The 15,596-nt window shown below is 36.9% G+C and overlaps 2 protein-coding genes across 2 annotated transcripts; both read right to left on the reverse strand.

Annotated features, from left to right (window-relative positions):
* Positions 1-1,889: 1,889 nt before the first annotated feature.
* LOC143958086 (olfactory receptor 8U9-like) lies at positions 1,890-3,152 on the reverse strand. The gene has a single exon (XM_077467537.1). It carries the CDS (start codon positions 3,059-3,061, stop codon positions 2,123-2,125), a length of 939 nt encoding a protein of 312 aa, XP_077323663.1. The 5' UTR covers positions 3,062-3,152; the 3' UTR covers positions 1,890-2,122.
* A 4,887-nt stretch (positions 3,153-8,039) lies between these two features.
* On the reverse strand, positions 8,040-15,183 carry LOC143958031 (olfactory receptor 5H18-like). The gene has a single exon (XM_077467478.1). It carries the CDS (start codon positions 15,089-15,091, stop codon positions 14,156-14,158), a length of 936 nt encoding a protein of 311 aa, XP_077323604.1. The 5' UTR covers positions 15,092-15,183; the 3' UTR covers positions 8,040-14,155.
* Positions 15,184-15,596: the final 413 nt, after the last annotated feature.

Consider the following 15,596-nt stretch of genomic DNA (forward strand, 5'->3'; position numbering starts at 1 on the left):
GCAATCAGGGGGTTAAATCTTTATTGGGGGGTGATAGGGGGCTACCCTGGACCTAACACTAACTGTCCTGACAGTTTTTACTGTCACAACTGACACTGAATGCATTGATCAGTAAAGAAATGATCAATGCAATCAGTGACACTGTGACTGGGGGGGAGGGGGGGCGGGGGGGGGATCGGGGGGCGATCGGGGGGGGATCGGGGGGGGTTTGTGTGCCTGTGTGTACCTACATGTCAGTGTAGTGTTGGTGCACACTTACTTTTACTGTTCTCCTCGTAGTCCGGTCAAAAAGACCGCCCCGAGGAGAATGACATCACTTCCTCCTTCCTGTGTAAACAATACACAGGGGAGGAAGCTTCTCATTGGCCAGGAGCGATCCAGAGGGGGTGGCCGAAAACCAACGGCCATCCCCTCATCACGGAGCGCTCCTGGACCGAATCGGACCGCCGTAACCAGCGGGAGGGGGTCCGATCGGACCCCCCACCCGCTGGAAGGCAATCACGTGGATGTACGTGATTATGCCTGCCTGTGCCATTGTGCTGACGTACAATGGCAATACGGCGGTCCTCAAGTGGTTAAGCTGATCCAATCAAGAGCTTCTTACTCCATATTACTTTTCGAAAATTTCTTTCATCTCTGTATACTTACCCTCTCTGTTTACATTCACCTAAGATTGGTCAATGGTAGGAGCAGTGCAAACCTGACCTTCCCAATCTGAATAGAAAGGACTGGGAAGACCTAAAATTCCTCCAGGAATGAATTGATCCAGATTGAATTCTTAAAAAGGATCTCTCCCCAAAGGTCTCCTAGCTGTCCTCATTACCAGGTAGGTAGCCCCTGGAACATATTTGCACATGTTTTGGACTTGCACAAAATTGTATCACTTTTGGACAGCAGTATATGGTACTATAAATACTCACTAGCAACTGACCCTACTGATATCTCCTGATTTGGCCCATCTGAGTATACACAAGGATGAGCAGAGACCCCATCACACTAAATTGCTAATTTCATAGTTAATGTATTATGATAAGAAAGAAATCCTTTATGGATGGGTCTCGCCCTTACCACCTGAAGTGTCTTCGAGGAAACTGTCTGTTAATGATGCCTTGCCTATGTTTAAGTTGACCTACATAAATAGAAATTGAAAAAAAAAATAATATATTTGAAATGATTTAGCTGCCTTGGATGGGTCAGTAATATGCCTACACATGACTTTCCTGGTAACTTGGAGTCTCCTTCTTCCCCCTTCCTACCCTGCTCCCTTCTTTCTTCCCCCTTCTTCTTGTCTCTTATTCTAACCTCCCTTATCTGCTGAGTTATCTGAAATGAACCCTCCAGATTGGCTTACTTGCTATTTGTGGTGCATCACAAATGCTATTTTTGTATAATTATAGCTATACCTTTAATATTGTTTGGTTGTTTATGTTACTTTTGCCACATGTAATAATCAATAAATCCTTATGTATGAATAAAATAAAATAAAAAAACACAAAAAAAAGGAAAAGGTGCTGCAAGTTTTACATAAAGCTTTTCTAATCTAATGGTCTTCTTTGGTATTTAAAAAGTCTTATTTATTTGGTAAAATGGTCTTCTTTATTTTTTTCTACTGTAAGAGATGCTGTATAGAATGATCACCCATCCACCCACTGAGTACAATATATTGCTTATCAACCATTAAGATCCAAAGTATATCAAAACCTACACCGGGGTTCCTGTACTTGGGAGAAAAAGGAGAAAATTATTTGGTGAAAATATTTGAACAAGTATTATACATTGCTCATAAATCAAACTAAAACTGATTTTTTTCAGATGTTTCTCTATTTGTCAGTTTTTAAAGAATCTGATTTGAGTATTTATAAATAATTTGTTCTAATGAATAGCCTTGTAGATGCATAAAAATGGTAGACATTTTAGGCACAGAGTTATTTTGAGGATAATCAAAGTGTATTGAAACGGTTACATTTGGTCTGTGGGTTACAATGACCCCTGGTCATGCAATTGTAAGTACAAGTATGAGTCCCTGACAGGTTTACATTTTATAAAGTACATTACTAAGATTTTTAAACAACAAAATGTCCCGGAAATACAAAAAGTGTCAACGTTTCCAATGATATTTTCATCAGGATGCCTGGATCAACTTTAAGTGATAATAAGTCCTCATAAGTGCCTCCATAAGGTCCTTGTTCCTCAGGCTGTAGATCAGAGGATTCAGCAATGGGTTAATGAGGGAAGTTATGACTGAAAACAGTTTGTTTAAATTGACCATATTGCTGGAGGAGGGAACAAAATAAATAAAAACTATGGAGCCATAAAAGATGAAGACCACGGTGAGGTGTGATGAACAGGTGGAGAAGGCTTTCCTCTTTCCAGTCTTGGTACGGATTCTAAGGATGGTACTGAAAATAAAGATATAGGGAAGAAATGTAAAAAAAAAGACTCCCAATAAAATAATACCGCTTAATAAGAATACAACCATTATGTTTATGAAGGTGTCAGTACATGTAATTTGATATAGGTGTGGAAGGTCACAAAAGAAGTTATGGATGGAAGATGTTCTGCAGAAGGACAACCTGAGCGAAAGTAAAGTATGAACCAAAGAGACAGAACATCCTCCAACCCAGACCAGAGAGGCCATATGAGTACAGACCCTCCAAGACATCATTAGTTTGTAATGTAGGGGGTGGCAGATGGCAATGTATCTGTCATAGGACATAGCCGAGAGCAAGAAAAGTTCAGAGCCAGCAAAGGAGAGGTAGAAGAAGACTTGGGATATACAGGCAGGAATGGATATTGAATGTCTTTTTGTGACCAAATCAAAGAGCATCCTTGGTGCCGTCACTGATGAATAGGACATGTCCAGAAATGCCAAGTTGGCAAGAAAAAAATACATTGGGTTGTGCAGATTGTAGTCAGTGAGGACCAAGAAAAAAATAAGAAGGTTTGTGATCAGAGTCATCAGATAGATCAGAAGGAAGAGCAGAAAAAGTCCATTCATGGTCAGTGGATGGTCTGATAGACCCACAAGAGTGAAAAAGGAAATCTCTGTCACATTTCCCATATTATTATTATTTTTTTCTCTGTTTACATTTATGGATAGATCTGAGGTTTATAATGAAAACCTGTACGGTGTACCTACACATTACACTCAGGTTTACATGTGGGCATTTTTACCAGCGAATGATTTATTCTTATATAAAATGTTGGCATTCCCCTCAGGACAGTCTGCTGTGCTGTAAGAACACAAAGCTGAAAGTCTCATAAAAGGTCTCCTAAGATGTCATTTATAACACCTTGGGATCCCCTTTTCTATAATTGAGAACAGTCTTTAAAATTTGAATTTAGAATCCACTGAAAGTGTTTTTACCTTTTTGTCACCTATTTTATTTATTGGTTAGTGGACAGAGTGATATAAAACACTATAAAAGGAGCACTACTTTTCTATTTGCCTCCATCATTTTGTAGCTAAATTTTATATTGTCGAATAAAAACGTAGTTGAATCCTACAGCTGATAGTCAGTAAGGAAAGTAAATAACAACATTACAATGATCGAAAACTGAGGTAGGGATGAAACAGCTACAGACATGGATAATACAGTAAAGAGAAGGAGGAGTGGAAAAGTACCTATTGTAAATACTCCAGGTAGAGGATTTAGTGGTAGGATTGGAGGCACAAACAGCAAGGCTACCTAAAATTAACCACTTCAGCCCCAGAATGACCAGGCTATTTTTTGCGATACAGCACTACGTAATTTTAACTGACAATTGCGCAATCATGCTACGCTGTACCCAAGTAAAATTGATGTTCCTTTTTCCCCACAAATAGAGCTTTATTTTGGTGGTATTTGATCACCTCTGCGGTTTATATTTTTTGTGCTATAAACAAAAAAAGAGCAACAATTAAAAAAAATAAAAACAATATTTTTTACTCGCAATGGTATGAACCCGGCCTCAAAGTAAGAGACACATGGCAGGTTTTGATAATGAATATAATAATAAATATCCCCAAAAAATTAATAAAAAATTCTTCATCAGTTTAGGCCAGAATGTACTCTTCTACATATTTTTGGTAAAAAAATTGCAATAAGCGTATATTGATTGGTTTGAGCAAAAGTTATCGCATCTACAAAATAGGGGATAGATTTATGGCATTTTTTAAATTATTATTGTCTTTTTACTAGTAATGATGGTGATCTGTGATTTTTAGCGGGACTGTGACATTGCGGCTGACAGATCGGAACACTTTTGACACTTTTTGTGACATTTATACAGTGATCTGTAAAAATGCATTGATTACTGTGTAAATTACGCTGGCAGGGAAGGGGTTAACATTAGGGGGCAGTCAAGGGGTTAAATATGTTCCCTAGGGAGGTGTTTCTAACTGTTGGGGGAGGGGACTGACTGGAGAAGAAGAGAGATCGCTGTTCCTAATCACTAGGAACAGCTGACCTCTCTCTCCTCCTCTGTCAGATCGGGGATCTGTTTGTTTACATTGGCAGATCCCCGTTATGGCTCTCTGTGGAGCGATTGTGCGTGGCCGGTGGACATCGCGGCTGCCAGCCACGTGCATCGACTCTGGTGCCATGCCTCAGGATCTATTGCATGGCATACAGCTGCGGAGATTCACGCAATAGAGCTTACCTGCCGCCGCAGGTCGGAAAGTGATTAAGATCTCCATGTTTACAATGGCATAAGTGGTGTGGAGAGGTGTGGAAAGAAGCTAAGTGAATAGTAGGGTTTAGGGATATTGTTGTATGAACACAGAACTATGGGAAAATTTTAATACCTGAATAAACAACATGATTTATAAAATGTTTATAAATATTTGAAATTAAGACATGCCCTGCAGACGCAATTTGGCATGTAGAATCTTAAGATATCAAAATGCCCCCTTATAGGAATTCTGAAGTCACAGGGGCGAAGGGGCGAAGGGACTGATATCAATATTGTACTCACTTCTATTACAAGCTAAAATAAGCAGACAACCATCGAGACTGGGTTGACACCATCGCCGAATGCGGCTCCCAGCAGGGGTCTGGTGCATCCTTGTTTTGACTGAATTCGGACCTGAAATGTACCAAAAGACGCTTAGGGCACCCGAGCCGCAGTGGAAATATGTGAACCGGCTCCATAGAGAGACGGTCAAAATCTCTTCCTTTTGCGAATTGGATACAGGGAACCTGGCCTCAAAGTAAGAGACAAATAGCAGGTTTTGGTCCCAGAAATAACAGATAAAAAATGGGAGGAGATATGCTCCTCGAATTTGTTGGTATCGTCAACAAGGGCTAGTTTACACTTTGCTTCAAAACAAGGCTTCGGACAGGCTTTGTAAAAACTCTCTGAACGCCAAAGCTCCTGTCACTAAGCAGGAAATATAGCAGGAACACATGATCTTCATTTTTCCTCCGTCACATAATGATCAAAAATGGGGAAAGCAACGAGGACAGGACTTTACATGAAGCACGTGAGTGCAAAAAATAGATAGAATTTGGTGAACAATTGGGAAAACTTGAATTGGTTCATAAAAATTGTAAAAAACAACAATGTAACATACATAGAGTATTAGTACCAATTCCGGATAAGAACAGATATTTACAGTAACCATAATACAGCAATCATACAGAATCTTATGAACACAAAAATATTCCGCAGTACACCAAATTAATATTGTTGTAAAATCATGAAATATAAAATAGTGCCTGCATGACAGGTGGCTCGAATAATCTATGGGATAGACATTACATAACAATTGTAGAGGATTGGGTAGAATTACGCAGAACACGACATTTGGTGGCTATACGCCTTTCGTGGTTGAAATGCCACTCATCAGGAGCAAGCGCGTGTCTTATCTAGCATTAGAAAAATATGATATGAAAGTGATCTGGTAATTGCAAACATGAGGGGGGTATTAATAGAAACCCCCCACCCTAGGTACATGCTTACATACTATGGTTCGCGTGATGGTCGCTGGAAGGCGGGTGCTATCTGGAGGCGCCTCCCCGGTAGCTGAGGTGGATGGAGCAGCAGAGGTAACCCATAAGACATCATCCAGGGCTGGCATAAACCTCACAAGGCAGGCCTGCATGTGAAGTGAAATTATATGAATGAAAGTTCAAAACAGGAAGTGCCGCCGGGTGGTGAACTGGAGTGAATGAGTGAAGTGTGTGAATGTGATGCTGAGGGAGGGGAAGGGGAAGAGTGGGACATGAAGGGAAGGAAAGAAGGAAAAGAGGAGTGCGGCCACGGGTAGAGTGACCATGAAAGTGAGTGAGTGGAATATTCAGTCTGGATCTTTAAGTATGCTCTGGCTATATGAAAATGTTGTTCACTTGTCATTAAATTAGGAGTAATATTTTGAAGATATAAAATAGGTGGACCTATTATATTAGCTGTTTTAATAACCATATTTTCTAATATTTCATTGAAATGTCTTTGTATTTTAATACCTTTACTCCCCACTAAACCAGCTGTTTCAAGATCAGACTTTAAAGTATTGATATCCATACTATTTGTTATACTCCCAATTGTGCCAATCCCTCCTAAAATATCTTCAACAATACCACGCTTATTTCTGTTATGATTTCTATTATTAATTCCAAAACAACTCTCAATACCCAATTCCATATTAACCAAATGTCCTTCACATTGTGGAAACCTTGTAGAAATTTTCCATTCTGGAACATTAAAGTTCCACAACATAATACCAAACTTTCTGTCTCTCAAAAGAGTTCTGGATTGGAAATGATTAATCTGAAATTGATTTGCAGGAACGCTTTTCTTATTAATACATGGAGTTTTACTTGGAGACATTACAACACTTGCCTTAGCACATTTCACCAGATAATTTCCTATTGATATGCAACATTCATATATACCAGTATCATTCAAAGATACATTCATTTGTTGATAAACAAATGTATCATTGATCCAGTTCACACTACCAAAAATGCCATTATACATTATAATAGTAGAACTGCGAAGAAAGCTACCCAAAAAATTCACCATTCCTTTTCCAAGTTAACAATGAATTTTGAGGTAAATATATTTCTGTATTACATATCAAATGCAAGCTATCTTTGTCTTCAATGATTTTTAAAGATTGTGGAAATATTTTAATTTCTGGAACAATCATATCGACCACAGAAATACTAATTTTAACCCTTATTTGAGCTAATTTTCTTGTTACTTTAAAATCCCATGCTCTTACAACATCCCCTTTTTCATCTCCAATTATATTTAAATGTTCTGGATGTAATATTTTTACAAAACATTTTAAATTTATGTTTTTGCTATGAATGAAATACAATTGCATACAGCAATCATATCTCTGTCTTACGCATACATATCCATACAAATCTTCATTATCATCTTTATTATCAACATATCTAAAATTATGATTTTTTACATTAATATCAATATTTTTATCCTTTTTATCCTCTGTATTGATATCTGTGTTTTTATAATTTTGTTCATCTGTATTAATATCAATGTCTTTATCAATTTTGTAATTTATATTTATATCAATGTCTACATCTCTTTTGTTTCTGAATAATGTAATGTCTTTATTGTGTAAATCTTCAATCCTGTTAACCTCTGCATAGCTGGAACATTTTGTGATATATTTTACCACAGATAAAATTGTCACTAGAGAAAAGATGGATCCTATGATAAGGATAAGTCTTCTCTCTTTGAAACTTTTCTTGTGTTGTGCTGACATCTTTCCTTCTTTTTGGAATCCATGATTTCTCCAGCTTAGATTTTCATAATTCATTCCTAGGAAAAAGAAAAGCAGCATCATTTATCTCAGAATATAACATTCGCATTGGTCAGTGTGTACCCAAGTTTTTTGTTGTCTACATGCATTTTCACTGAATTAAGAGGTCTTTGTACCTGTACCATTACCCCTTGAACATCCAAGATGTCAAATGGACCTTCCTAATTACTTTTCCACGGTCCACTTTTCCTGAAACATTTTATCATGAGTTGACCTCCTTTCTCAAACTTAGAAATGTGTGGAGGGACCATTTTAAGCACATGTGACAAAATACTGTTCAGATTGTCCTGTAACATCTGCAACCATTTTTACTTCTCTATTGCCTCTCTTTGGGGTGTAAGAGGTTCATTGGGAAACACAAGTGACATCTTTCTTCCTGTCATCAATTCAAAAGGAGAATACTTTGTAGCAGTAGAAATTGTGCTTCTTACACTCATTAAAATGAATGGAACAGCATCAACCCAAGTATTCACTCTGTCTAACAACATTTTTTTGCAATTCTGGATTTGATAACACTATTCATTCTCTCCACATTACCTGCAGACTGTGGAGGATTGGGTACATTAAATTTCTGTTCTATTCCCAAGATTTTACCCATTGCCTGCATGATTTTACCTGTAAAATGGGATCCTCTGTCACTACTGAGGTTTGCTGGTATACCCCAAACTGGAAAAACATGATTAATCAACATCCTAGCAGTTGTTAAATCATCATCTTTGTGTACTGGAAGAATTTCGATCCACTTTGAAAAAATGTCAACTAAAACGAATGCAAATCAGAATCCATTTTTTCCTGATGGTAATGGCCGTCTATATAATCTATTTGTATAGAAGACCAAGGTCCATCTGCTGGAGGACCTAAACTGTCATGGTTGAATTTAGTGAATTCCGCCTGTAGGTGTTGTGGTACAGGACGCAGAAACCCATTTAAGTCATGACACAAGATCCCGTTTTCACAAACAAAGGAAGATCTTATGTCACCCGGAGAAGAAGAAAAAAGTGACGTGTCCCTCTTTTGTTCCTCTGAAAAAGAAGGAATCTGTGTGTCTGTTTTCTTCACAACATTAATTGAAACCACTTCAGGTTGAATCAATAATTCTCCATGCAAAGCTCTTTCCTTTGCTAATGTTTCTGCTGTTCTATTGCCTACAGATAACTCACTATTTTCTTTTTTATGTGATGGAATTTTTATAATAGCATTTGCAGGAGGATTACTCTCTGCAAGGTTAAAACTGATTCTAGTGTCTCTTTCTGCACAAGAGTCTTATTGGACAAATCTACAAAACCTCTACAATTCCAAATAGGTAAGTAATCAGTAAGGGAATGAACAACATATGAACTATCACTATAAATCACTAGTGAGCCTCTATTCTCTTCCTTGTCAATTGTCAGTACTGTTTTTACTGCTTTAAGTTCTGCTCGTCGAGCTTAAAAATGTCCAGGATTACGTTTTGTTTGACAAGATTATGCTTTAGATACCAAATTGAATACCCACTGTTATTATTACCTGACATACAATATCTCGAATCATCAACAAATACAGGTTCATCAATTTTCTCTGCCACTCTAGGAAAGAGAGGAGAGTGTGTTTCATGGACTTCACACAAACATTCATGTTCTATCCCATTGTATTCCATCAAATGAGGAAAGATATACTTGGCATTGTGTTCAACTTTTATTTGTTTATGTGACAGAGCCAACAATCATTGAGAAAATTATTGCAAGGGCTGACTGCAAATCATTTCTCAACATTTCAAAAGCATTTTACTGGACTTCTGTCCAGGGACCAAATTCATTATCCTCAGTATTTTTTAACAAGTCATATAGCGGTTTCGCCCCCTCTTCCAATGGCTCGATAAAATCTCTGGAAAAATATACCACACCCAAAAATTGTCTTAATGCTTTGAATATTGTTGGTACAGGTAAAGATGCAATAGCCTCTATACATTCCTGTAAAGGCTGCTGCTTCCTTCCTAGAAATTTTACCTCTCTTTTCATGAGCTGAACTTTGTGTGTATTCAGCTTGAGACCTTCTTCTTGCATAAGTGTCAACAATTCTGCCAAGAGAGTCAAATGCTTCTCCTCATTTTCACTTGAAAGAAGTATGTCATCTACGTATTGAATTAAACAATCGGGTCTAGAGACCCTTGATAAAACATTTGGCAACGCCTGATGAAATATAGATGGTGAACTGTGATAGGCTTGCGGAAGTCTATTAAAAACGTATTGGACATCTTTGTAAACAAATGAAAATTTATATTGACAGCTTTTTGGCCAAAGGAATGCTACAATATCCGTTTGCAATGTCTAGTACAGAAAGCATTTTTGTGTTAGCGTTTAATTGCGCCATGATATCTGGTGTTTCCGCTACAATAGGGGAACAACATGGTATGTATTTGTTTAGCATTCTTAAATCAATCAAAAGTCTGTATGCATTAGGGTCATCTCCTTTAGCCACAACCCATAAAGGATTATTTGTCACAGAATTTGCTTTCCTGGTGATACACTGTTCCAAAAACTCTTGAATGATCATTGAGACAGGTTCATCAGAATCTGGTGGTAATTTGTATGGCTTCACAAATGGATGATCCTTGCCCTCAATGTTAACAACAATATCTTTAAATAGACCAACCTCGTTCTTTTTCTGACTACAACATTTTTTGTGTGACTGTACCACTTGTTTTAACTTCAAAATGATCTCGTGCATTTGTAATCAGTGTCAACTGCTTCTGTCAAACAGATGCTTCCCACTTCTGAATAATTGGCTGGATCAATTACCAAAGGCTTATGATTAGCTGAACCTTTCCAAATCACTCCATTGCCTAAATCAATAATCTAGCCTCTTTGAAACAAACTATCGGTTGCAATGATATTTTCAGATCCCTTACAGAAACACATGTCTATTTCAGTTTGCAAATGACCTGGGATTTCAAAAGAAACATTTTTATACATTTTAGCTTGAGAATCACCCGTTCCATTAAATCCAACAATTGTACAAATTACTGCATCTGATAACAGGTAATTTCAAACCAGTGACACTAACCCGGGCACCTGTGTCTAAAACAGTTCTCACCTTTTGTCCATTAATTGTAGCTTTTAAATAAGGATGACCACTCTTGTTTAGAAATATAGGAGCTACATAAACTAAAGGGTGGGAAACTATTTATTTTTCCTCCATCTGTCATGGGGAAGCCAAGAATGGCTCTCCCACTGTTGTCACTGGTTGAATGTGCATTCATATTCATACCAATCTCTCTTAGCTCTTTCCTCAGAGGAGCGTAAGGAGAAAACGTTTTACCTTCTTCTGCTGAAGGTGGGGCAGAAGTTTTAGTGGATATCAATCCATTTTCTTTCCCAATGTTTTTCAACTCAATATATTTTAAATACTTCCTACACTGAGCTTTATAATGGCCAAGCTTTTGACAAAAAAAACAAGCAATTGTCCTTTTATGATCAAACTGTCTTATCCTGTCTTTCCTGAAGGTAGAAGCATCACCTGATTTAACATTAGTCTGAATGTCTCTATCAAAATTGCTATTCTGAATGACAGAAATCTTGGATTTTTAATTACTCTGCTTTAATTGTCTTCTTACAAGATCCATGACCGAAGTTGCTTCATCCAGAGTTTCTTTTTGACTAAAAGCTAATGCCATTGATGCAGGATCTAAATATGTAAATTTTCGAACAAATGCCCTTATTAATGCAGAATGCCTTTGCAAATGTTTCACTGAAATGAAACAGATCATAATTTATTGAAACTCTTAAAGAGTCCAATATTTCAGCTGTTGGAGTTTCCTCTCCCGCAATGCACAGTAACAACTGATGCAATCTTTCAGACGCATCACTATGAACTTCAGCTCCATAATTATTAAGATAGGGTGATTTGATTAAACGTCTTGCGATATAATTAGGAACCCATAAACAGAAAATTGCATTCTTTTGCTCATCACTCAAGTTGAAACAATCACAAAAACTTTCAAAGACATTCCCATTGTAAAACGTATTTGCTCTTGAATCATAATGTGGGATATCTTTCAAAATTTTCATCACCTGATTATGCATTAGCAACTTAAGCTTACACGCTCTATATAATAACTTGCTTTCGCAAATCTGCTTCACTTGGTTTGTCCTCTTTCATTGAAATATCGGGAATATAAAACATCTTTGCTGTGTCTGACGATTTCTTATTATTTCTCGTTGTAATTACCAAAATATTTTTAGTTTTTTGAAATTTTAACATTTTGCTGTTCCATTTCACTCTCTAAATGCTTAATATAGGTACAAAAAATGTCACAGTTTGAACAACTGGGTTCAATAGATAGCTTCTCATGTGTTTGTGTAATTTCTGTTACACTTTGACTTCCTGACTTATTCACTACACAAATCATTTTTTTTTCTGGCATATCAAAAACCATTGAATTAAAAACCGTAGCTAACTTCATGACATTACGTAATTTTTTTCTTTGTTTTAGCTAATGAGAATTCTCAAGGGAATCTAACCTTATCAATTTCAGTATTTGCCTGAAAAAATTGCTGAAACATAGATATCCACAAACCAGCGTCTGATACATGATTGGCTAAACCTTCAAACTCCAAATTACTTTCATTAGCCAATCTACAAAATCCATAGTTTTCTACTCACCAAATATAAAAGCTGTTTTCGCTTTGCGCTGAACTTGATTAACTGTCAAGACTTCTGATTTCCACTTGAAATTCTCAGGTCTTCACAATCATCGATCAATTTTTTCCTCTAGGTTTGTTCAGTATTTGCAAAGTTAATTTCTGTTCATCACCTTCTCCCCTCTGATCAAAGGAAGCAAGTGGAAAAAAAAAACTTCCGCTAAGTTGATAATGGCTGGCTGGCCAATGTAAGAATAGCTTAATATTGCAAAAGCTTTGAAATGATGATTGTGAGACAAATTTCTTAATTCAGAGTCAGCTTAAATGGTTTATTGTGCATACAAAAATAGGAAAATAAGTAAAAAGTTGTACATTAATACAAAATAAGTTCAAAGATATGAAATAAAGTTGCTTCTAAGTAAAGTTAAATACATGTGCTCCTAGTCTTTTTGGATTTTAAAGATGGCCGATTAACCCTTTCTATGCTGAGGAGCAGCTGAAGGAACTCTGTGTGCCTTTGAAGATGGATGAAAGGAGAAAGAGAATCCCCTGCCTCCAGCTAAAGCTTTTTTATAAACTTTAGCATTCTTTGTTTGAAAAATGCGCCCAAAAATATCCACTCCCTGAATACTCCTACTCCTCCCTTCCAAGGGTGGGGGTAAAGAGAGTAGAAATATAAGACCAACATCTGGCTTAACTTTAAACACAGGAAGCGGATGAGGGGCAGCCAAACTGCCTTAGAATGCATCTTTCAAACAAAATATCAGTTACATAGAAAAACCTTTTAAAACATATATAAGATTTATAATCTCCATCAAATGTCTCAAAAGCTTCTAGAAATTGAGAACATAGTTCAAATGTCACCATCTGTAAACCATTAGCTCAATAGACTCACATTCACATTAATAAAGGAGAACTCTGCAGAGATATTTATGTATTTTTTAAAACCAAATTACGTTTTAAATATTAAGAATATAACAGTCTCACCCTTTCCACCCAAAGTGTCTTTGAGGGAACTATCTGTTAATGATGCCTTGCCTATGTATACGTTGACCTACATAAATAGAAATTGAAAAATAAAAATGTGAAAAGATGTTGCTGCCTTGGAGGGATCAGTAACGTGCCTACACATGACTCTCCTGGTAAATTGGAGTCTCCTTGTCTCCTTCTTCCCCCTTCCTACCCTGCCCCCTTCTTTCTTCCTCCTTCTTCTTGTCCCTTATTCCAACCTCTCTTATCTGCTGATTTATCTGAAATGAACCATCCAGATTGGCTTACTTGCTATTTAGGGTGCATCACAAATGCTGTTTCTGTATACTTATAGCCATACCTTTAAAATTGTTTGGTTGTTTATGTTACTTATGCCACATGTAATAATAAAAATGTCCTCATGTATAAATAAAATAAAAAACACAGAAAAAAGGAAAAGGTTCTAAACTTTGATGGATTTTTGGATGCACTCCTCAGAAAACATGAGTTTTAGATAAAGCTTTTCTAATCCAATGGTCTTCTTTTGCATTTAAATATTCCTATTGATTTAGTAAAAATTGTTTTCTTTTTGCTGTATAGAATGATCACCCAACCACTCACTGAGTACAATATATTGCTTATCAACCATAAAGATCCAACATATACCAAAACCTACATCGGGGGTTCCTGTACTTGGGAGAAAAAGGAGAAAATAATTTGGTGAAAATATTTGAACAAGTATTATACATTGCTCATAAGTCAAACTAAAACTGCATTTTTTTCAGATTTTTATCTATTTCTGGATCAACTTTAAGTGATAATAAGACCTCATAAGTGCCTCCATAAGGTCCTTGTTCCTCAGGCTGTAGATCAGAGGATTCAATAATGGGTTGATGAGGGAAGATATGACTGAAAACAGTTTGTTTAAATTGACCATATCACTAGAAGTGGGAACCAAGTAAATAAAAATTAAAGATCCATAAAAGCTGAAGACCACTGTAATATGTGATGAGCAGGTGTAGAAGGCTTTCTTCCTTCCAGTCTTGCTACGGATTCTAAAGATGGTACTGAAAATAAAGACATAGGGAAGAAATGTCAAAAGAAAGACTCCCAATAAAAGACTACCACTTAATAAAAATACGGCCATTATGTTTATGAAGGGGTCAGTACATGTAATTTGATAAAGGTGTGGAAGGTCACAAAAGAAGTTATGGATGGAAGCTGTTCTGCAGAAGGACAACGTGAGCAAAAGTAAAGTATGAACCAAAGAGATAGAATGTCCTCCAACCCAGACCAGAGAGGCCATACGAGTACAGACCCTCCAAGACATAATACGTTTGTAATGTAGAGGGTAGCAGATGGCAATGTAGCGGTCGTAGGACATAGCTGAGAGCAAGAAAAGTTCTGAGCAAGCAAAGGAAGAGTAGAAGAAGACTTGGTATATACAGGCAGGAATGAATATTGAACGTCTTTTTGTGACCAAATCAAAGAGCATCCTTGGTGCCGTCACTGATGAATAGGACATGTCCAGAAATGCCAAGTTGGCAAGAAAAAAATACATTGGGTTGTGCAGATGGTAGTCAGTGAGGATCAAGAAAAAAATAAGAAGGTTTGTGATCAGAGTCATCAGATAGATCAGAAGGAAGAGCATAAATAATGCATTCATGGTCTGTGGATGGTCTGATAGACCCACAAGAGTGAAAAAGGAAATCTCTGTCACATTTCTCATATTATTCTTTTTTTTTTCTCTGTTTAAATTGATGGATAGATCTGAGGTTTAAAATGAAAACCTGTATGGTGTACCTACACATTACACCCAGGTTTACATGTGGGCATTTTTACCAGCGAATTATTCATTCTTATATAAAATGTTGGCATTCCCCTCAGGACAGTCTGCTGTGCTGTAAGAACACAAAGCTGAAAGTCTCATAAAAGGTCTCCTAAGATGTCATTTATAACACCTTGGGAGCCCCTTTTCTATAATTGAGAACAGTCTTTAAAATTTGAATTTAGAATCCACTGAAAGTGTTTTTACCTTTTTATCACCTATTTTATTTATTGGTTAGTGGACAGAGTGATATAAAACACTATAAAAGGAACACTACTTTTCTTTTTGCCTCCATCATTTTGTAGCTAAATTGTATAAGGGTTGTCGATTAAAAACATAGTTGAATCCTACAGCTAATAGTCAGTAAGCAAAGTAAATAACAACATTACAATGATCAAAAACTGAA

Source organism: Lithobates pipiens, unplaced genomic scaffold (assembly GCF_037356315.1).
Source record: "Lithobates pipiens isolate NorthernLeopardFrog02 unplaced genomic scaffold, aLitPip1_a1.2 Scaffold_56, whole genome shotgun sequence".
NCBI classification, from domain to species: Eukaryota; Metazoa; Chordata; class Amphibia; order Anura; family Ranidae; genus Lithobates; species Lithobates pipiens.

Coding starts and splice junctions, on each gene's coding strand:
- LOC143958086 (XM_077467537.1), bottom strand. CDS start 3,061: ATGGGAAATGTGACAGAGATTTCCTTTTTCACTCTTGTGGGTCTATCA.
- LOC143958031 (XM_077467478.1), bottom strand. CDS start 15,091: ATGAGAAATGTGACAGAGATTTCCTTTTTCACTCTTGTGGGTCTATCA.